Source organism: Oncorhynchus tshawytscha, linkage group LG09 (genome assembly GCF_018296145.1).
Source record: "Oncorhynchus tshawytscha isolate Ot180627B linkage group LG09, Otsh_v2.0, whole genome shotgun sequence".
Lineage (NCBI taxonomy): Eukaryota > Metazoa > Chordata > Actinopteri > Salmoniformes > Salmonidae > Oncorhynchus > Oncorhynchus tshawytscha.
The window spans coordinates 74,133,581-74,156,431 of record NC_056437.1 but is presented as its reverse complement, the minus strand read 5'-3'; the positions used below and the strand labels follow the sequence as shown (position 1 = coordinate 74,156,431).

At 43.9% G+C, this 22,851-nt stretch overlaps 1 protein-coding gene across 2 annotated transcripts in view; it reads right to left on the bottom strand.

The window, feature by feature from the left end:
• Positions 1-519: 519 nt before the first annotated feature.
• ezh1 (enhancer of zeste 1 polycomb repressive complex 2 subunit) overlaps positions 520-22,851 on the bottom strand; it is a 28,397-nt gene continuing 6,065 nt past the window's right edge. The window contains exons 8-20 of one of the 2 annotated variants that reach the window (XM_024433205.2): positions 22,015-22,178; positions 9,060-9,151; positions 8,746-8,908; positions 6,318-6,499; positions 5,147-5,238; positions 4,907-4,935; positions 4,657-4,782; positions 3,170-3,348; positions 2,867-2,962; positions 2,623-2,704; positions 2,429-2,509; positions 2,204-2,335; positions 520-2,093 (exon numbers count right to left, since the gene is read on the bottom strand). In XM_024433205.2, the coding sequence (XP_024288973.2) occupies positions 2,247-2,335; positions 2,429-2,509; positions 2,623-2,704; positions 2,867-2,962; positions 3,170-3,348; positions 4,657-4,782; positions 4,907-4,935; positions 5,147-5,238; positions 6,318-6,499; positions 8,746-8,908; positions 9,060-9,151; positions 22,015-22,178 (1,375 nt within the window). In that variant the 3' untranslated portion in view covers positions 520-2,093; positions 2,204-2,246. The remainder of the gene's footprint in view (positions 2,094-2,203; positions 2,336-2,428; positions 2,510-2,622; positions 2,705-2,866; positions 2,963-3,169; positions 3,349-4,656; positions 4,783-4,906; positions 4,936-5,146; positions 5,239-6,317; positions 6,500-8,745; positions 8,909-9,059; positions 9,152-22,014; positions 22,179-22,851) is intronic. The other variant, XM_024433204.2, reaches the window with a different exon arrangement.

Here is a 22,851-nt window from a genome sequence, read left to right as displayed (position 1 = left end):
TTGAGGATTAGTATTGAACCAGGATGTGGACAAGAAGCTAGGGTTAGGGTTGAGGATTAGTGTTGAACCGGGAAGTGGACAAGAAGCTAGGGTTAGGGTTGAGGATTAGTGTTGAACCAGGATGTGGACAAGAAGCTAGGGTTAGGGTTGAGGATTAGTGTTGAACCAGGATGTGGACAAGAAGCTAGGGTTAGGGTTGAGGATTAGTGTTGAACCGGGATGTGGACAAGAAGCTAGGGTTAGGGTTGAGGATTAGTGTTGAACCGGGATGTGGACAAGAAGCTAGGGTTAGGGTTGAGGATTAGTGTTGAACTGGGAAGTGGACAAGAAGCTAGGGTTAGGGCAGTGGTTGAGGCTAACTTTAGGGTTGTGGTTGAGGCTAGGGTATGTTCAACCCTGACTCATCCTAGCCCCCCACCCCCCAAATAGCGCTACCCCACTTCCACATTTAAACACTGGAGGAAACCAGAATTATCTCTTGACTGACAATGGTACTCAACGACAAGATGCATATTGTAATAATGTATAAAGTTAAAAGTTTTATTTTCATAGGCATAAGTTGTACATAACGATAAATTCCACATAGTTTCAGTCACCTCCGTGCAGAAAGATCTCATCTTCTCATGGGTGTAAATGTTTTGGACTTAAGGATAAAATCCTGGGTGAATATCAGACCTGGATGTCAGTTCCACAATTCACTTTTATATAGTGTGACAACATGATCAGATGGATGGTTGTATGTACACAACATCCAAGTGGGGCACTTGAAAATTGAAATTGTCAAAAAATGTTATTTTTCCTATCTTATTTTCCCATGACGAGTAGAACCCTAAAATGGTTACCTGTAACACAGTCCTGTCCATTATATACAGTACAAACATCATAATGACAACCCTCCTCTTTCAGTTTAGATTCATTTGGCACTTACAGCTTTTTCAGGGGAGACTATAGTGTTCATGGTTCTTATACACGGATATAGTCTTTGAGTTAGAAGAGCTGACGCTCATGTAAACTGAATGGCAAATGCTTCATAAAGTACACGTATTACTGAGTACCAATGGCACAGGTGACTAGTTGTCAAACTAAAGGAGGAATGAGATCTCCCATCAACCACCCCTTCAGAGTTCACATTCAGTTAGTCGGTTTCTCGTACGGTACGGCATGTTTTTTTTTTTAAGAACATTGATATAAATGCACAGTAAGTTATTTCACTATGTATGAAGGGGGTGGTGTTGATGCTATAGCCACAGAGACAGGTCAGATACAGAGCTTTAGCATTATCATGAGTTTAGCATTGCCTCCAAAAGCTACCGGGAAGAGGCTTTTTCTGAGTAACAGGAAAGTTAGCATGACAGGATACTGAGTTCCTCCATAGAGCTGCATTTGAAAATAAAAGCTAATTATCTTGCTAATGTGCTTAGAGTTCATTTTAAACCAAAAGACAACACGTGCGCTGTCTTGCACTGTTAATAGATACACTGTAGGCTAAAAGCTAGCGTTGCTCATTGAGAGGACAAGCAATCGTTAATAGATGTGAGTACAGTAACAGAAATACAGAGAGAATAACACACAGCATGTGTTCATGTTGAAAATAACAACAATGCCGTGAGGCTGATGGTACAGTATAAGCGATACATTGAATATATACTGTAGATAGTAGGTTCTTGTTGCCATTCTAATTGCTTGTTTCGTTCCAGAAGCTTCATGTACACAGTTTTCGCTAGGTGAGTGATAAAGCAGAGTGGGGAAGTGCTTCATACAGAGAGGAAGTGATTTCACTGATGTGGTAGCAGGAGGAAATTGTCACCAAGGGAGAAGAAAACCGTTCAGCACTGTTGTCAATGGGGGACTAGTCAGTAACATAGATCAGGTATTTTAATTCTCCTCCATTACGGTGAATGTTTCACAGAGGCCAATAAAGCTTGTGTTTGTTGTGGCAATGTGGGGAGGAGCAGAAGCATTACCAGGTGGTGGGGGGGGGGGTCAGTCAGCAAGGGGTCAGTGCAGGTAGCTGAAATGCAGCAGGTTAATGCTAGGCCATGTCGACTTCTCTCTCTATGCCCACATACTTCAGGGCATCATCCTGGCTGTACCTGTAAGGGGCAGGAGAGAGAGAGAGTCAGGACAGTGTGAAGCATCAGTGTAAAAATAAATGCATGTCATCCCACAAATATCAGAGACAACCAAAGAAGGACTGCGATACCGTATTGTATCGAAGACTCCAGTGTTCCCATGGCCACAAGGCTCTACCTATAGTCGAAGAAGAGCTCCTCCCCCTGTAGGATAGCCCGTTTGGCAAAGATCCCGATGCGGTGGTCTCCATTCACCATGACCACTGCAACAACAGCCATCACATCATTGATTTGTGCACGTCACCAAACCAAATCATTCCACAAAACAGGCTTTGCATTTTTCTATGTGATCCTACCCTTAGCGTAGCAGTTTGGGTTCACCGAGTGATTCGCAAATCTGATTTTATTCCCTTTCCTTGTGGCGTCCACGACAAAGTCTGTTGAGACATTACAGGAACGTGTCAGCTCAGCGATCACAGAACACAGCAACGGTGATGTCCTTTAAAAGGGTTAACTGTGCATCATTAGCGTGTTGAGGAGTCATTATTACCATTGTTCAGGTTGAAGAGGAAGCTGGACATGTATTTGTCGTAGATCCTCCCCCGTCGGTCCGCCTCATCCTGCGAGATTAGCTGCAGACACAGACAGTTTCAGAGTGTGATGGTCAGACTAAATGTTTTATACATTAACACAAAGGCATTCATACAAACGCATACTGATACCGTATAAACCCCACACCCAACTATACCCCATTACATGATAAAGAAACGTTCAACAGTTTTATGTTGCCTCACCTCTCCACAGTACTCAGAGATGAACTCATTCTTCTGAACGGACTCTTTGATGAAGGTGCCCCACCCTGCCACGTTTGAGGGGGCAAGCAGGAGGTGCTGGGAGAGGTCAGAGGTCAGAGGTTAAAGTTGGCTGACATTTACGCAAAATGACAAGACAACACCGGAATAATACAACAGTGCCTTTTATTCCTCAGCAAGTCATAAGCATGTTAATATGGGTTCTGACTCCGACCTGAATTCAGATACAGCACATCATCGGCTATTTTCTATTCCTTTGGACTGGAACATGGCCCACTGGCCTACCTTCTTGAGCCCCCTTTGGATGCTGCAGTTCTTGCAGGAGACTACCTTGCTGTCCCAGTGGTCCGCGGCTCCACAGGTCATACACAGATCTGGGTCACATTCCCTCACCGCCAGGTAGCAGGGACATTGCTTGGTGTTGCACTGGGTCTTACAGCGGCAGCCCGGAAAACGGTTCTGGCCTGGAGAACAATGTAACACCCCAGGGTAGTGTTCAGAGTCAGACAGGGAAACGTTCAGCGGAGAGTCACTTTTAGAAACAGCATAGAAACATACTGCGGTAACAGAGAGGCCGTATGAGTTACATGCCTCAGTGGACTAGAGAACTATTTTGTAACAGAATTCTCTGTGGCTGTGTGGCGAACGGCAACTGCATTTTCATTAATGAACGCTGCCTCAACGGTAAAAAAGCTGCTGCTCTGTAATGTAACTCATCAATCACTGACCTCTGCTGGCAGCTATGCTGAAATACAGCTGTGCTGAGAGTAATGGAAAGCCTTCCGGGCAGAGGAAGAAGGAAAACGAGCAGCAGACAACTTAAAATGTCCCTCTCCTCTCCAACAGGTTTAGCTGGAGGACAATACTCCATAAGTAGAGCAGTAACATTAGTCTTGTCTCTCCTCCTTCCTAAGTCTTCTTCCCTACAGTTTGTGTGGCTGTGTGGCTGTGTGTGTGTGTGTGTATGTGTGTGTGCGCATCACCGAGCAGTGTTCAGTCGTAGCGGTCGGTCTCGTATAAATGTAGGGATGGATGTTGTAGTTCAGGCACTGTGCCTGTCACATCTCTTTGATTCCACTCCAGGGCTGTGGAGCTCACACATTAAACCCTCCATACGCTGCTTCCTGTCAAAACCAGGGAGGGGGAGGGAGAACTGTATTTCTGTTAGAACACAAAATGAGCCAAAGCTGTGAATTCAGAGCCAAGCTCTCTCTTTCTCTCTCAACATTCCTTCCTTCCGCCCTGTGGCCATTTGTGGAAGTGCGTGGGCACAGCGGTTCAGGCTCATTTCTCCTGGGATGAATGTGTCAGAGCATTGTGAACACGGCCCCGTGCTGAACAGATGCCCATGCAGCTAACCAAACCCTGCCTGCCAGAGGACAGCTTATCCTGCGGAACACACAGCGAGGAGGAGGATCGTCTTACACACTGTTCCACTGTCTATTCTGGCCTGTCAAAAGGGCCTTTTCATCCACCGAGTGAAAGAGAGCTAGTCTTCAGCAGAATTGTCCTGTGAACACATTCCTATTCCCATTACAGAGTTGAGCTGTGAAACCTCTCGCTGTCAGTACAGGTAATTGTAGTACACATTTACTACAGCCAGTTTAGTGGAAGGAATGTTCAGTATGTGTTGAAATATGTCTGTTTTCACACTGATATGTTTTGGACTTCTGCAAATGGTCTGTCCGGGTTGGGAAGTGGTGTGTGTGTGTGTGAGTGTGTTAGGACATGGTGGTAACAGTGGATGTGTGTTTGGGTAAGGTGACACTCACACTCGTGCTCACACTGGCAGAACTTCTCACAGAAATTCTGGGTCATCACACAGGGACAGGAGCTGTCACATGGGTGGTCCGGGTGGTCACATGGCTGGTAGTTGTACACCTGATTGGATGAGTTATCTAGAGAGGACAAAGGCTTTAATTATACAATGAGCAGATACATCATTCTGAATTAGTGTATAAGAAATGCATTTGACAATGTTAATTTGACTATTTCAATACCTCAGTCAAGTGAAGAACTCACCTTTCTTGAGCTGTATCTTTGCCCATAACCTACAGAAAGAAATGAAAAACACTTTCAATAATCATGTCTATTTCTGTACAAAGGTATTTGAAAAAGAGCAGTTCCTTTCATTTTCTGCACGGTTTAATCTTTTTCTCCCACTGATCTGTGTATCAGGGTCCATTCTCACTACATTCCTATGAGGTCATGCTGCAACAGGGACGGGGAGGGAGTGAGTGTAAAAGTCGGCGGCCATCTTGCCTGTGCTTCCTCTTCTTCTTCTGAGGGGAGTTGCCACCATCCTCCAACGGAACACGATGGATCAGGACCTCTTTCACAGCAAACTCATACACCTGAGGAAGAGAGGGAACACACACATTAAACACACACATGCAGGCATATTTGTCAGCGCATACACGACACGCATACACACAGATATGAGGCAACTATCCACAACGGTGCAGAATGTTGTGTGGTTCTGGAATTGGTCCCATTGTGTAGTTGAGTGCCTCTCAAATTAAGCTGGGAAGCGCATCGCTGCATGTGATTACTCCATAAAACACGTGGCCCTCTCCTCCCCTATCAGAACCCACCACCATCTCAGCGTAATTTACACACACACACCTCCCCGCCATCCCACTCCCCACACACACCCGCAAAGCCCCAAACCACTTCTCCCTGCCAAAAAAACAGATTTGGCTTCCTCCCTAAAACAGACAGACACACATTACCCAGAGGGAGGGACTGGGAAGCTCGTAGCAGCGGTGTTTCCATCCAGCCAAACCACAGGCTCTCTGAGGGATAACAAGGCCATGCTATAGAGTCACACTGGCGTTGTGCTCGGGGCCGGGATGCTGCTGCAGGGGGCAAAGCTACTTTGCAACGTCTGTGGCGGATCTCTGTCGTCGCGCTTCGCCCTCTTTGTTTCTCGGTCTTTGTCTCTCTGTTTTGGTTTTGGAGGATTGGAACGTGTCTCTCAATAGCTTTGCAAATCTGATCAGAAGGCCTAATATGTTCCCCATACAATACTCCCCTAACTCCTCCATATTAGAGACACATAACATCCCCACAATACCTCAGCCCAGAAGGGATCCGTTCGCTATAAGCCGTCTGAGCCCGGAGACCGTGACAGCGTCTCAGAGAATAACAAAGCTGTCATGTACATGTCGTAAAAGTCCTCATTTATGACTCCGCATGTTGTTTACATTCCATTTGTAATCATCCCAATTTTCCACACAGTATTATGTGTTACGACACTTGTATCAATGCCAACACACTACAACACAGTCACAGCACCACTTCGTTATCTTGTCGGTCTGTACTAGTCTGTAATGTGTTTTGGTCATTAGCGTGTTGGCCAGGAGACTTGCTTTAATTGGTGTATCAATAGAGTATATGAACATCTGGTGGGTGTAGGTTCTTGGTGGTTCACCTGTTTGCAGGTCTTGGTGCTGATGAGGCGAGCGATGGAGCAGAAGTTGTTGTAGTAGGTTCCGTGCAGCACTCGGAACAGAGACTCCTCAGCCCCACTCCACTGGACAGGAGGTTCCACCTGCTCCCCGTGCTCCTCCCCCAGGCACAGCTTGGTGGGGGTCTGACAGCGAGAGTTGCTCTCTGACCGTACCCAAAAACACACACATGCGCACACACACAGACAAACACACAGGGGAGGGGGGGGTGGGCATTTGAGACTCATGCACATACACCCACTGCCAAAGGCAGAGAGCAACATGTTGCTTGGCAACAGGTTCAAGGCTGTGTTATTGTGACCACATGCTATGACTGGGGAATGCTTATTAGTCCGCTCATCAATCTGTTTTTACACATGATTTGAGCTAGAGGGGACGGCCGCTGGGCCACCAGCTTAAGTCAGTAGTCTATCTTCAAAATGAAGAGCTGCAGTGACATCACAGTACAGATATTAGTTCCTTCCAAACTGAATGCAAGAGAGAGACAGTAGAGAGACTGAGTGAATGATTAAGACAGAGAAAACGAGAGCCTGAGGAGAGTGCTCTTTCTCCCCTCCCACTGTTCTCCACATGAGTCTGTCAACAGAAAGAGGAAACCAGGGGGAGTGGCTGAGTGAAGAATCTATTGGTTTTGGACCTGAAACCCATGGTTGGATTCTTGTGTTTGGAGAGCGAGTGAATGGTTTAAAAATAATAATAATCTTCTTCAGCCAATGTTCTCTTTTCTGATGAACTGCATTCAGCACACATGAACCATTCTGGCAGATGAGTGTTATGGGGAACTTAGTCAATCCATTCTGTCATTAATACACTGAGGTATGACAGATATACTGTAGTACCGTAGCAGCTGAGGCATTAGTGTTCTCCTACCTTAGAAGATAGGAAGCTGGCAGTCTCCTATTCATGGGTTGCATGTTTCGTCACAATATTGTTTTGAACGTTCGTTTTGGACTGATGCCCAACTGAGCATCCTACTCGATGTATTGTCAATGAGCGCTGACGAAAATGTAATCAAAAGTGCCCCAGCTAGCACAGTGGTTCTGGGCCAATTCCGGCGGAGAGTCCGCCTTCAGCAGTATTGCTTATGGCTAGGATGCGGGGATTGAGCTCGGGCCGATTCCGGTGAGAGATATCTGGCCCAAATGTATTACTTGGGGCTCACGCCGATTCCGGTGAGAGTTATCTGGCCCAAATGTATTACTTGGGGCTCAGGCCGATTCCGGTGTGAGTTATCTGGCCCAAATGTATTACTTGGGGCCTCGGGCCGATTGAGGCTACTCTCTGGCAGATGATTACACGGGCTGCTTTATATAATTAACATTTCATTATTTTCATTGTTTCTGTGATCAAAAAATATAATTAACATTTATATAAAATTCTTTAAGAGCCCGTTGTAGTATTTTGATACTTTGTGCAAGGCAATTGATAAACATGAAAAGCTTTGTGGATGGAGCTTCCCGAGTGGCGCAGCGGTCTTAGACACTGCATCGTAGTGAAAACTGCATTGCTATAGGCCACGACCGGGAGACCCAATTGGCCCAGCATCATCAAAGTTAGGGGAGGGTTTGGCTGTCCGGGATGTCCTTGTCCCATTGCGCTGTAGTGACTCCCGTGGCAGACCAGGCGCATGCACGCTGACACGGGCACCAGGTGTATGGTGTTTCCTCTGACACAAAATGTATTTTTTTGTGGATGGGTATAATTTATATGTATAAAATGCATAATAGTAATATTTCCATCGGGTAATTTTGTATACATTTATTTACATTTGCATCGGGCCACTTCTGTGGGGATTCTGGTAAGGTGCCGGCAAAGTCAACTGAATTCTGGTAGATGGAAAAGACCTGATGTACTTGGGCCGATTCTGGGCAGTCATTCATTTTGATTCCGGGCCGAGTCCGACACCCGATTCCGGGCCAATTCAATCAGTTTCGGACGCCCGGAAGAGGACCGCTTCTGGGCAGATTCCTCACTGCTAACTGGGGAATTACAGTGGCTTAGAAATACAATGCAACTAAAAAAGAAGGCAAATAAATCAAAACCTTTTGTCATCATTTTGATGTCGCCAGATTGACTTTAGATGCATGACGCGACCGAGTGACGCAGGTGCAACCTGTGAATAGTACTTTAGAAGCTCGTCTTTCCCATAATTGTCTCTTAAAGTACTTACGGACCAGACAGACTAACATGAACATCGGCCATGCGCAGTGGGTGGCCGTCCTATCGCCTCTGACCACAGAACATCGGCTGCCATTTTCTGTTCATTTCCCAACGATTCTACATGTTGAACCGCCCCTGTTTGTCGACACCCAGCAGGTGCTCTACTGCGCATCCCTGACGTTTGTGTTGGTCTGTCTTGTCCCTTATAATGCTTGTGTTTCCCCAAGCTACCTGAGGAGCTGGTGGTCTCGTGATCACTATCCACCTCCTTGGCCTCCTCAGTGGTGCCTGACGGACCAGGGCAGCTGGAGCTGGGAGGGCGTGGCTGTCGCCGCCACCGCCGGGACCTCTGGGAGCGCAGCATCTCCTGATCCGCAAACTCTTTGGCCCCTTTCTTTAGAGGAGGGAGAGAGGAAGAGAGGGACAGAAATGAAGAGATAGAAGAGTGTTAAAGAAGGGATGAATGGATCGAAGCGTGATCATTGGCTTGTCTGTCTGTTGTCGGGCAGTTAAAGACAGAGGACATGTAGAGGATCAGAGCACACCTGGAGCAGAAAGCAGTCCAGACCACAGGGCTCTGTCTCCATGCGAATCTCCTTGCTCTTCCTCTTGTAAACATTGGGGGTAGCGTGAAAAGCTGGAAAGACATATACTATTAGTATACTGATAGTAACAATATACTGTATGTTAGAAGTACAGTAATAGTAGGGACGTAATACATTTTGCCCGCTGCACAGACCCCATGGACACTCTAGTCTAGAGTGCCTGGTTAAATTGAGCTTAGGAGCATATAAATTCTCTCCATGGTTAAAGTAAGAAGAAATATATGTCATTGTTGTAACAATGTGTGAATCTGCTACATTTACTATTATCATATATTAAAATATTGAATTACTTTGACATATTTAATTAGGTTACATTATGCTAATTTCCAATGGTGGACAGAATGTGTTAGTACATTACACATACTAACGTTTTTACCACACAAGAATTGCAGGAAATACACATCCTTTTTTACCTCAGATGGGTGATGTTAGTATTACAGTTTATAGTCATCATGATCTCATAAAATCGATTGCTTAAAACAGATCAATACCCATACTTGTTCTAAATAGTAGCCATTTTGGGTATGCAAAAATAGTATTTTAAATGTTGAAAATGTTGTATGCTTTAAATGCCAGGATGTCATACTAATTTGGGGTTTTCATCTAGTATTCCACTATTGAGGAAGATAATAATTTTGAGACCGACGTGTGTTTGACAACAGCTGATAATCAGATATTTTGGACACTGCCACTGTTTTTGTCATACACACCAGTCCTTTGTGGGACTTAGAACGCAGCTGTCATTTTCAGACCACGGTGGCTAGAAAAGAATTGGGCGCTCTGGCATTACATGAATTAATGGATTTGAGGTTTAAGCTATCATTCAAATGAAAACCAACCCCCTATTGCTATTAGAAACCGATGATGAGGTGGTGATTTGTTGAAATGATCCAGTCCCCCAAAAAATGTCCTTTTCCGTATTGGTCATCTACCAAAATCTTTTTCTCACAGAGAAATAAGTTGATAAATGGCTACGACAAGTTGTCATCATTTGACATATACAGTGCCTTGCGAAAGTATTCGCCCCCCTTGAACTTTGCGACCTTTTGCCACATTTCAGGCTTCAAACAAAGATATAAAACTGTATTTTTTTGTGAAGAATCAACAACAAGAGGGACACAATCATGAAGTGGAACGACATTTATTGGATATTTAAAACTTTTTTTAAAAATCAAAAACTGAAAAATTGGGCGTGCAAAATTATTCAGCCCCCTTAAGTTAATACTTTGTAGCGCCACCTTTTGCTGCGATTACAGCTGTAAGTCGCTTGGGGTATGTCTCTATCAGTTTTGCACATCGAGAGACTGACATTTTTTCCCATTCCTCCTTGCAAAACAGCTCGAGCTCAGTGAGGTTGGATGGAGAGCATTTGTGAACAGCAGTTTTTAGTTCTTTCCACAGATTCTCGATTGGATTCAGGTCTGGACTTTGACTTGGCCATTCTAACACCTGGATATGTTTATTTTTGAACCATTCCATTGTAGATTTTGCTTTATGTTTTGGATCATTGTCTTGTTGGAATACAAATCTCCGTCCCAGTCTCAGGTCTTTTGCAGACTCCATCAGGTTTTCTTCCAGAATGGTCCTGTATTTGGCTCCATCCATCTTCCCATCAATTTGAACCATCTTCCCTGTCCCTGCTGAAGAAAAGCAGGCCCAAACCATGATGCTGCCACCACCATGTTTGACAGTGGGGATGGTGTGTTCAGGGTGATGAGCTGTGTTGCTTTTACGCCAAACATAACGTTTTGCATTGTTGCCAAAAAGTTCAATTTTGGTTTCATCTGACCAGAGCACCTTCTTCGACATGTTTGGTGTGTCTCCCAGGTGGCTTGTGGCAAACTTTAAACGACACTTTTTATGGATATCTTTAAGAAATGGCTTTCTTCTTGCCACGCTTCCATAAAGGCCAGATTTGTGCAATATACGACTGATTGTTGTCCTATGGACAGAGTCTCCCACCTCAGCTGTAGATCACTGCAGTTCATCCAGAGTGATCATGGGCCTCTTGGCTGCATCTCTGATCAGACTTCTCCTTGTATGAGCTGAAAGTTTAGAGGGACGGCCAGGTCTTGGTAGATTTGCAGTACTCCTTCCATTTCAATATTATCGCTTGCACAGTGCTCCTTGGGATGTTTAAAGCTTGGGAAATCTTTTTGTATCCAAATCCGGCTTTAAACTTCTTCACAACAGTATCTCGGACCTGCCTGGTGTGTTCCTTGTTCTTCATGATGCTCTCTGCGCTTTTAACGGACCTCTGAGACTATCACAGTGCAGGTGCATTTATACGGAGACTTGATTACACACAGGTGGATTGTATTTATCATCATTAGTCATTTAGGTCAACATTGGATCATTCAGAGATCCTCACTGAACTTCTGGAGAGAGTTTGCTGCACTGAAAGTAAAGGGGCTGAATAATTTTGCACGGCCAATTTTTCAGTTTTTGATTTGTTAAAAAAGTTTGAAATATCCAATAAATGTCGTTCCACTTCATGATTGTGTCCCACTTGTTGTTGATTCTTCACAAAAAAATACAGTTTTATATCTTTATGTTTGAAGCCTGAAATGTGGCAAAAGGTCGCAAAGTTCAAGGGGGCCGAATACTTTCGCAAGGCACTGTATATGTTGTATACCCAAGTTCATTGAGGTTTGTCTGGTAGAAGAGTGTTAATGGTACATATCGCCACAGTTATTGTCCCAGTTCTATTGATTTCAATACAATATCGATGTGAGTGATTAATATGCGTGCGCTATTGATTACAGTAGTACAAGCTCATCAATCCCATTCTTGAGTGACCGCTCGGTAAATATTAGTACGTGTGCAGTTTGTAAGGTGCTAATTTAGGGAAAGGGAAAGGGGGATACCTTGTCAGTTTTCAACTGGAATGTGTCTTCCGCATTTAACCCAACCCCTCTGAATATCCTGAACATGTGTGACACGTGTGTAGGGTGTAACTTTTATGTACTGGTCTTCAAAATATCACAAGTATTTCAGCATATTGATTATGAATTTGGACATTTAAAACCGGTGTTTGGCCATAAATCAAAAAGCCATGACAACAGGAAGCAGCAACAGTGTCATTTTCAATCTTTTTTTTAGGGAATACAAACGGAACTTTGAAAATTATTTTTAAACTGAATTCTACTTTATCAGGTAAAAACTACTGAATGAGCCCAAAAACGTGCTACGATTCATTGATTTTGATGATGTTAGTGAAATCGTGAAAATATGTTTGTCCTGGCTAGTAATAATGCATTATAACACTAGAGATGTGTTGATTCCAAGAGAGTCTGAGTGGGACAGAGAGAAAAAATAAAAACAGAAATCCAGAGGAAAAGCCACATGTTGACAGATGTCAATAGGTTAAAAACACAGAGTTAGAGAGAGAGAGAGAGAGAGAGTTAGAGAGAGAGTTAGAGAGAGAGTTAGAGAGAGAGAGAGAGAGAGTTAGAGAGAGAGAGTTAGAGAGAGAGAGTTAGAGAGAGAGAGAGTTAGAGAGAGAGAGAGCTAGAGAGAGAGAGTTAGAGAGAGAGAGTTAGAGAGAGAGAGAGAGAGTTAGAGAGAGAGAGTTAGAGAGAGAGAGTTAGAGAGAGAGAGTTAGAGAGAGAGAGTTAGAGAGAGAGAGAGAGAGTTAGAGAGAGAGAGAGAGAGAGAGAGAGAGTTAGAGAGAGAGAGTTAGAGAGAGTTAGAGAGAGAGAGAGAGAGAGTTAGAGAGAGTTAGAGAGAGAGAGAGAGAGAGAGAGATAGAGAGAGAGTTAGAGAGAGAGAGTTAGAGAGAGAGAGAGAGAGAGAGTTAGAGAGAGAGAGTTAGAGAGAGAGTTAGAGAGAGAGAGTTAGAGAGAGAGTTAGAGAGAGAGTTAGAGAGAGAGAGAGAGTTAGAGAGAGAGGTAGAGAGAGAGAGAGAGGTAGAGAGAGAGAGAGAGGTAGAGAGAGAGAGAGAGAGAGGTAGAGAGAGAGAGAGAGAGAGGTAGAGAGAGAGAGAGAGAGAGAGAGAGAGAGAGAGGGAGAGGTAGAGAGAGAGAGAGAGAGAGAGAGAGAGGTAGAGAGAGAGGTAGAGAGAGAGGTAGAGAGAGAGAGAGGTAGAGAGAGAGAGGTAGAGAGAGAGAGAGGTAGAGAGAGAGAGAGGTAGAGAGAGAGAGAGGTAGAGAGAGAGGTAGAGAGAGAGAGAGGTAGAGAGAGAGGTAGAGAGAGAGAGAGAGAGAGAGAGAGAGAGAGAGAGAGAGAGAGAGAGAGTTAGAGAGAGAGTTAGAGAGAGAGAGAGAGGGAGAGTTAGAGAGAGAGTTAGAGAGAGGGAGAATTAGAGAGAGGGAGAGAGAGTTAGAGAGAGAGAGAGAGAGAGAGAAAGTTAGAGAGAGAGAGTTAGAGAGTAACTCTCTCTCTCTCTCTCTCTAACTCTCTCTCTAACTCTCTCTAACTCTCTCTAACTCTCTCTACATTGTTAAAACACTGTATATATATATATATATATATATACATTGTTAAAACACTGTATATATATATATATATATATATATATATATATATATATATATATATATATATATATATATATATATATATATATATATATATATATATATATATATATAATATGACATTTTTAATGTCTTTACTGTTTTGAAACTTCTGTATGTGTAATGTTTACTGTTAATTTTTGTTGTTTTTCACTTTATATATTCACTTTGTATGTTGTCTACCTCACTTGCTTTGGCAATGTTAACACATGTTTCCCATGCCAATAAAGCCCTTGAATTGAATTGAATTGAATTGAGAGTTAGAGAGAGTTAGAGAGAGAGAGTTAGAGTGACAGAGTTAGAGTGAGAGAGTTAGAGAGAGAGAGAGTGAGAGAGAGTTAGAGAGAGAGTGACAGAGTTAGAGTGAGAGAGTTAGAGAGAGAGAGAGAGTTAGAGAGAGAGAGAGTTAGAGAGAGAGTTAGAGAGAGAGAGTTAGAGAGAGAGAGAGAGAGAGAGAGAGAGAGAGATTTAGAGAGAGAGAGAGATTTAGAGAGAGAGAGAGAGAGAGTTAGAGAGAGAGAGAGATTTAGAGAGAGAGAGAGAGAGTTAGAGAGAGAGAGAGAGTTAGAGAGAGAGAGAGAGAGAGTTAGAGAGAGAGAGAGAGAGAGTTAGAGAGAGAGAGAGTTAGAGAGAGATAGAGAGAGAGAGAGTTAGAGAGAGAGAGTTAGAGATATATATTATCTACCTCACTTGCTTTGGCAATGTTAACACGTTTCCCATGCCAATAAAGCCCTTGAATTGAATTGAATTGAGAGAGAGTTAGAGAGAGTTAGAGAGTTAGAGAGAGAGAGGAGAGTTAGCGAGAGAGAGAGTTAGAGAGAGAGAGATAGAGAGAGACAGAGTGAGGTAGAGAGAGAGAGAGAGAGGTAGAGAGAGAGAGAGAGAGAGAGAGAGTAGAGAGAGAGGAGAGAGAGAGAGAGAGAGAGAGAGAGAGAGAGGTAGAGAGAGGTAGAGAGAGAGAGAGAGGTAGAGAGAGAGAGAGAGAGGTAGAGAGAGAGAGAGGTAGAGAGAGAGAGAGAGAGAGAGAGAGAGAGAGCGAGAGAGAGGTAGAGAGAGAGAGAGGGAGAGTTAGAGAGAGAGTGAGAGAGAGTTAGAGAGAGAGTGACAGAGTTAGAGTGAGAGAGTTAGAGAGAGAGAGAGAGTGAGAGAGAGTTAGAGAGAGAGAGAGAGAGAGAGAGTGAGAGAGAGTTAGAGAGAGAGAGAGAGAGAGAGAGTTAGAGAGAGAGAGTGAGAGAGAGTTAGAGAGTTAGAGAGAGAGAGTGAGAGAGAGAGTTAGAGAGTTAGAGAGAGAGAGAGAGAGAGAGAGTTAGAGAGTTAGAGAGAGAGAGAGAGAGAGAGTTAGAGAGAGAGAGAGAGTTAGGGAGAGAGAGAGTTAGGGAGAGAGTTAGAGAGAGAGAGAGAGAGAGAGATTTAGAGCGAGAGAGAGATTTAGAGAGAGAGAGAGAGAGAGAGAGAGAGAGAGTTAGAGAGAGAGAGAGTTAGAGAGAGAGAGAGAGTTAGAGAGAGTTAGAGATATATATTATCTACCTCACTTGCTTTGGCAATGTTAACACGTTTCCCATGCCAATAAAGCCCTTGAATTGAATTGAATTGAGAGAGAGTTAGAGAGAGAGTTAGAGAGAGTTAGAGAGAGAGAGAGAGAGAGTTAGAGAGAGTTAGAGAGAGAGAGAGAGAGAGAGAGTTAGAGAGTTAGAGAGTTAGAGAGTTAGAGAGTTAGAGAGTTAGAGAGTTAGAGAGTTAGAGAGAGAGAGAGTTAGAGAGAGAGAGAGTTAGAGAGAGAGAGTTAGAGAGAGAGAGAGTTAGAGAGAGAGAGAGAGTTAGAGAGAGAGAGAGAGAGAGAGAGTTAGAGAGAGAGAGAGAGAGTTAGAGAGAGAGAGAGAGAGAGAGAGTTAGAGAGAGAGAGAGAGAGAGAGAGTTAGAGAGAGAGAGTTAGAGAGAGAGAGAGAGAGAGAGAGTTAGAGAGAGAGAGAGTTAGAGAGAGAGAGAGAGAGAGAGAGAGTTAGAGAGAGAGAGAGAGTTAGAGAGAGAGAGAGTTAGAGAGAGTTAGAGATATATATTATCTACTTCACTTGCTTTGGCAATGTTAACACGTTTCCCATGCCAATAAAGCCCTTGAATTGAATTGAATTGAGAGAGAGTTAGAGAGAGAGTTAGAGTTAGAGAGAGTTAGAGAGAGAGAGAGAGTTAGAGAGTTAGAGAGTTAGAGAGAGAGTTAGAGAGTTAGAGAGTTAGAGAGTTAGAGAGTTAGAGAGTTAGAGAGTTAGAGAGAGAGAGAGAGAGAGTTAGAGAGAGAGAGAGTTAGAGAGAGAGAGAGAGAGAGAGAGTTAGAGAGAGAGAGAGAGAGAGAGAGTTAGAGAGAGAGAGAGTTAGAGAGAGAGAGAGAGAGAGAGAGAGAGTTAGAGAGAGAGAGAGTTAGAGAGAGAGAGAGAGAGAGAGAGAGAGAGAGAGTTAGAGAGAGAGAGAGAGAGAGAGAGTTAGAGAGAGAGAGAGTTAGAGAGAGAGAGAGAGAGAGAGAGAGAGTTAGAGAGAGAGAGAGTTAGAGAGAGAGAGAGAGAGAGAGAGAGAGAGAGAGTTAGAGAGAGAGAGAGAGAGAGAGTTAGAGAGAGAGAGAGAGAGAGAGAGAGAGAGAGAGAGTTAGAGAGAGAGTTAGAGAGAGAGTTAGAGAGAGAGTTAGAGAGAGAGAGAAGAGTTAGAGAGAGAGAGAGAGAGTTAGAGAGAGAGAGAGAGAGAGAGAGAGAGAGAGAGAGAGAGAGAGAGAGAGAGAGAGAGAGAGAGAGAGAGAGAGAGAGAGAGAGAGAGTTAGAGAGAGAGTTAGAGAGAGAGAGAGAGAGTTAGAGAGAGGAGAGAGAGAGTTAGAGAGAGAGAGAGAGAGAGAGAGAGAGAGAGAGAGAGAGAGAGAGAGAGTTAGAGAGAGAGAGAGAGAGAGAGTTAGAGAGAGACAAAAGAGAGAGAGAGAGTTAGAGAGAGAGTTAGAGAGAGAGAGAGAGAGTTAGAGAGAGGAGAGAGAGAGTTAGAGAGAGAGAGAGAGAGAGAGAGAGAGAGAGAGTTAGAGAGAGAGAGAGAGAGTTAGAGAGAGGAGAGAGAGAGTTAGAGAGAGAGAGAGAGAGAGAGAGAGAGAGAGAGAGAGAGAGAGAGAGAGAGAGAGAGAGTTAGAGAGAGAGAGAGTTAGAGAGAGAGAGAGAGAGAGAGTTAGAGAGAGAGAGAGAGAGAGAGTTAGAGAGAGAGTTAGAGAGAGAGAGAGAGAGTTAGAGAGAGGAGAGAGAGAGTTAGAGAGAGAGAGAGAGAGAGAGAGAGAGAGAGAGAGAGAGAGAGAGTTAGAGAGAGAGAGAGTTAGAGAGAGAGAGTTAGAGAGAGAGAGAGAGAGAGAGTTAGAGAGAGAGAGAGTTAGAGAGAGAGAGTTAGAGAGAGAGAGAGAGAGAGAGAGAGAGAGAGAGAGAGAGTTAGAGAGAGAGTTAGAGAGAGAGTTAGAGAGAGAGTTAGAGAGAGAGAGAGAGAGTTAGAGAGAGAGAGAGAGAGAGAGAGAGAGAGAGAGAGAGAGAGAGAGAGAGAGAGAGAGAGAGAGAGAGAGAGAGAGAGAGAGAGAGAGAGAGTTAGAGAGAGAGAGAGAGAGAGAGAGAGAGTTAGAGAGAGAGAGAGAGAGTTAGAGAGAGAGAGAGAGAGAGAGAGAGAGAGAGAGAGAGAGAGAGAGTTAGAGAGAGAGAGAGAGAGAGAGTTAGAGAGAGAGAGAGAGAGAGAGTTAGAGAGAGTTAGAGAGAGAGAGAGAGAGTTAGAGAGAGGAGAGAGAGAGTTAGAGAGAGAGAGAGAGAGAGAGAGAGAGAGAGAGTTAGAGAGAGAGAGAGAGAGTTAGAGAGAGAGAGAGAGAGAGTTAGAGAGAGAGAGAGAGAGAGAGAGAGAGAGAGAGAGAGAGAGAGAGAGAGAGAGAGTTAGAGAGAGAGAGAGTTAGAGAGAGAGAGAGAGAGAGAGTTAGAGAGAGAGAGAGAGAGAGAGTTAGAGAGAGAGTTAGAGAGAGAGAGAGAGAGTTAGAGAGAGGAGAGAGAGAGTTAAAGAGAGAGAGTTAGAGAGAGAGAGAGAGAGAGAGAGAGAGAGAGAGAGAGAGAGTTAAAGAGAGAGAGAGCTAAAGAGAGAGAGCTAGAGAGAGAGAGTTAAAGAGAGAGAGAGTTAGAGAGAGAGAGCTAGAGAGAGAGAGTTAGAGAGAGAGAGCTAGAGAGAGAGAGAGAGAGAGCTAAAGAGAGAGTTAGAGAGAGAGTTAGAGAGCTAAAGAGAGAGAGTTAGAGAGAGGAGAGAGAGAGTTAGAGAGAGAGAGAGAGAGCTAAAGAGAGAGAGAGAGAAAGAGAGAGAGTTAGAGAGAGTGAGTTAGAGAGAGAGAGTTAGAGAGAGTGAGTTAGAGAGAGAGAGTTAGAGAGAGAGAGTTAGAGAGAGTTAGAGAGAGAGTTAGAGAGAGAGTTAGAGAGAGAGTTAGAGAGAGAGTTAGAGAGAGAGTTAGAGAGAGAGTTAGAGAGAGAGAGAGAGTTAGAGAGAGAGTTAGAGAGAGAGTTAGAGAGAGAGAGAGAGAGTTAGAGAGAGAGAGAGAGAGAGAGAGAGAGAGAGAGAGAGAGAATGAGTTAGAGAGTGAGAGAGAGTTAGAGAGAGAGAGTTAGAGAGAGAGTTAGAGAGAGAGACTGTCTAACTCTCTCGCTTCTGTCACCAACCAAGGAGGGCCTACAGCAGCACCTAGATCTTATGCACAGATTCTGTCAGACCTGGGCCCTGACAGTAAATCTCAGTAAGACCAAAATAATGGTGTTCCAAAAAAGGTCCAGTCACCAGGACCACAAATACAAATTCCATCTAGACACTGTTGCCCTAGAGCACACAAAAATCTATACATACCTTGGCCCAAACATCAGCACCACAGGTAACTTCCACAAAGCTGTGAACGATCTGAGAGACAAGGCAAGAAGGGCATTCTATGCCATCAAAAGAAACATAAATTTCAACATACCAATTAGGATTTGGCTAAAAATAATTGAATCAGTCATAGAGCCCATTGCCCTTTATGGTTGTGAGGTCTGGGGTCCGCTCACCAACCAAGACTTCACAAAATGGGACAAACACCAAATTGAGACTCTGCACGCAGAATTCTGCAAAAATATCCTCCGTGTACAACGTAGAACACCAAATAATGCATGCAGAGCAGAATTAGGCCGATGCCCACTAATTATCAAAATCCAGAAAAGAGCTGTTAAATTCTACAACCACCTAAAAGGAAGCGATTCACAAACCTTCCATAACAAAGCCATCACCTACAGAGAGATGAACCTGGAGAAGAGTCCCCTAAGCAAGCTGGTCCTGGGGCTCTGTTCACAAACACAAACACACACTACAGAGCCCCAGGACAGCAGCACAATTAGACCCAACCAAATCATGAGAAAACAAAAAGATAACTACTTAACACATTGGAAAGAATTAACAAAAAACAGAGCAAACTAGAATGCTATTTGGCCCTACACAGAGAGTACACAGCGGCAGAATACCTGACCACTGTGACTGACCCAAAATTAAGGAAAGCCTTGACTATGTACAGACTCAGTGAGCATAGCCTTGCTATTGAGAAAGGCCGCCGTAGGCAGACATGGCTCTCAAGAGAAGACAGGCTATGTGCTCACTGCCCACAAAATGAGGTGGAAACTGAGCTGCACTTCCTAACCTCCTGCCCAATGTATGACCATATTAGAGAGACATATTTCCCTCAGATTACACAGATCCACAAAGAATTCGAAAACAAATCCAATTTTGAAAAACTCCCATATCTACTGGGTGAAATTCCACAGTGTGCCATCACAGCAGCAAGATTTGTGACCTGTTGCCACGAGAAAAGGGCAACCAGTGAAGAACACACACCATTGTAAATACACCCATAATTATGCTTATTTATTTTATCATGTGTCCTTTAACCATTTGTACATTGTTAAAACACTGTATATATATATAATATGACATTTGTAATGTCTTTACTGTTTTGAAACTTCTGTATGTGTAATGTTTACTGTTAATTTTTGTTGTTTTTCACTTTATATATTCACTTTGTATGTTGTCTACCTCACTTGCTTTGGCAATGTTAACACATGTTTCCCATGCCAATAAAGCCCTTGAATTGAATTGAATTGAGAGTTAGAGAGTTAGAGAGAGAGAGAGGAGAGAGAGTTAGAGAGAGAGAGAGAGAGGAGAGTTAGCGAGAGAGAGAGAGAGAGAGAGAGAGAGAGAGAGAGAGAGAGAGTTAGAGAGAGAGGAGAGTTAGAGAGAGAGAGAGTTAGAGAGAGAGAGTTAGAGAGAGAGAGTTAGAGAGAGAGAGAGGAGAGAGAGTTAGAGAGAGAGAGAGGAGAGTTAGAGAGAGAGAGAGGAGAGTTAGCGAGAGAGAGAGAGAGAGAGTTAGAGAGAGAGGAGAGAGAGTTAGAGAGAGAGAGAGGAGAGTTAGAGAGAGAGAGAGAGAGAGTTAGCGAGAGAGAGAGAGAGAGAGTTAGAGAGAGAGAGAGAGAGTTAGAGAGAGAGAGAGGAGAGTTAGAGAGAGAGAGAGGAGAGTTAGAGAGAGAGAGTTAGAGAGAGAGAGTTAGAGAGAGAGAGTTAGAGAGAGAGAGAGAGTTAGAGAGAGAGGAGAGAGAGTTAGAGAGAGAGAGTTAGAGAGAGAGAGTTAGAGAGAGAGAGAGAGTTAGAGAGAGAGAGTTAGAGAGAGAGGAGAGAGAGTTAGAGAGAGAGAGAGGAGAGTTAGAGAGAGAGAGAGTTAGAGAGAGAGAGAGAGAGTTAGAGAGAGAGAGAGAGTTAGAGAGAGAGAGAGAGAGAGTTAGAGAGAGAGAGTTAGAGAGTTAGAGAGAGAGAGTTAGAGAGTTAGAGAGAGAGAGAGAGGAGAGTTAGCGAGAGAGAGAGAGAGAGAGTTAGAGAGAGGAGAGAGAGTTAGAGAGAGAGAGAGGAGAGTTAGAGAGAGAGAGAGTTAGAGAGAGAGAGAGAGAGAGAGAGAGAGAGTTAGAGAGAGAGAGAGAGAGAGTTAGAGAGAGAGAGAGGAGAGTTAGAGAGAGAGGAGAGTTAGAGAGAGAGAGAGTTAGAGAGAGAGAGAGAGAGTTAGAGAGAGAGAGAGAGAGAGTTAGAGAGAGAGAGTTAGAGAGAGAGAGAGAGAGAGAGAGAGAGAGTTAGAGAGAGAGAGTTAGAGAGAGAGAGAGAGAGAGAGAGAGAGAGAGTTAGAGAGAGAGAGAGAGAGAGAGAGAGTTAGAGAGAGTTAGAGAGAGAGAGAGAGAGAGAGTTAGAGAGAGAGAGAGTTAGAGAGAGAGAGAGTTAGAGAGAGAGAGAGTTAGAGAGAGAGAGAGTTAGAGAGAGAGAGAGTTAGAGAGAGAGAGAGTTAGAGAGAGAGAGAGTTAGAGAGAGAGTTAGAGAGAGAGAGAGTTAGAGAGAGAGAGAGTTAGAGAGAGAGTTAGAGAGAGAGAGAGAGAGTTAGAGAGAGAGAGAGAGTTAGAGAGAGAGAGTTAGAGAGTTAGAGAGAGAGAGAGAGGAGAGTTAGAGAGAGAGAGAGAGAGAGTTAGAGAGAGAGGAGAGAGAGTTAGAGAGAGAGAGAGGAGAGTTAGAGAGAGAGAGAGTTAGAGAGAGAGAGAGAGAGTTAGAGAGAGAGAGAGAGAGAGTTAGAGAGAGAGAGTTAGAGAGAGAGAGAGAGAGAGAGAGAGTTAGAGAGAGAGAGAGGAGAGTTAGAGAGAGAGAGAGTTAGAGAGAGAGAGAGAGAGTTAGAGAGAGAGAGAGAGAGAGTTAGAGAGAGAGAGTTAGAGAGAGAGAGAGAGAGAGAGAGAGAGAGAGAGAGTTAGAGAGAGAGAGTTAGAGAGAGAGAGTTAGAGAGAGAGAGAGAGAGAGAGAGAGAGAGAGTTAGAGAGAGAGAGAGAGAGAGAGAGAGAGAGAGAGAGAGAGTTAGAGAGAGAGAGAGTTAGAGAGAGAGAGAGAGAGAGAGAGAGAGAGAGAGAGAGAGAGAGAGAGAGAGAGAGAGAGAGAGAGAGAGAGTTAGAGAGAGAGAGTTAGAGAGAGAGAGTTAGAGAGTTAGAGAGAGTTAGAGAGAGAGAGAGAGTTAGAGAGAGAGAGTTAGAGAGAGAGAGAGTTAAAGAGAGAGAGAGTTAGAGAGAGAGAGTTAGAGAGAGAGAGAGTTAAAGAGAGAGAGTTAGAGAGAGAGAGAGAGCTAAAGAGAGAGAGAGCTAAAGAGAGAGAGTTAAAGAGAGAGAGAGCTAAAGAGAGAGAGCTAGAGAGAGAGAGTTAGAGAGAGAGAGAGAGAGAGAGAGAGAGAGTTAGAGAGAGAGAGAGAGAGAGAGAGAGAGAGAGAGTTAGAGAGAGATACAGAAAGTGAGAGAAAAGAGTAAACCCATAGGACACATTACGGTGGAGGAAGCAGTCGTATTTGAAGCAGCGCCTGCAGAACAGCGTATGGAAGGAGTGTAGGGACTGCTCCCGCTGGACAGACTTGGCGAACGGCCCGTCTATGTTAGGGGTGCAGAGGGGGGGCAGCTTTACCGGGCTGGGGGGCTCCAGGAGGTCCTTGTACCTAGGGAGGTGTCATTTGGGGAAGAAGGGGATAAAACAAAACATAGCCTTACCATGCATAACATAACTTTGTATTAGGATAGTATTTTGTATGAGCATGGTACATGGCATGATATACAGTAGAAGTGGGAAACTACAGTAAGTAGCTGTATTCTGACTCAAGTAGGCCTATGCCAGGAGTAGGCAACTAGATTCAGCCGCTGGACAATTTTTGTCAGAGCGGATGGTTGGGGGGCCGGAACATAATTATAATAATTTGTATGTTGCAAATAGACCACAACTAAGCCCAAAACAAAATTGCATTAGGAAATAACAATAATTTCATACCTTGATTACATTGAGACATGATCAAGTCAAAAATATTTTTTGTGGAAATACTTGGGAACAAATTTCCTAAATGAAGCAAATATTTTGCTGAATTCCTGGTGATTTTACAGTCCTTCTCTTTTTTACGAAAAACAAAACATCATTCTTTGTTTTACTAAAAACTTTGGGGGGCCCTGTTGCCGACCCCTGGCCTATGCTCATTTGCAGGTGGATTTGGATGAGAGTGTTTAGTTTGCGGCATTTTATAAGAAAAAGGCCTTTCAGACGGGGATGCAACAACTTTCCTTTGAGTGTGAGGAGAGAGGGCAGAGAGCATTATTAGCATCTCCCTGAGAGCTCCCATCTCC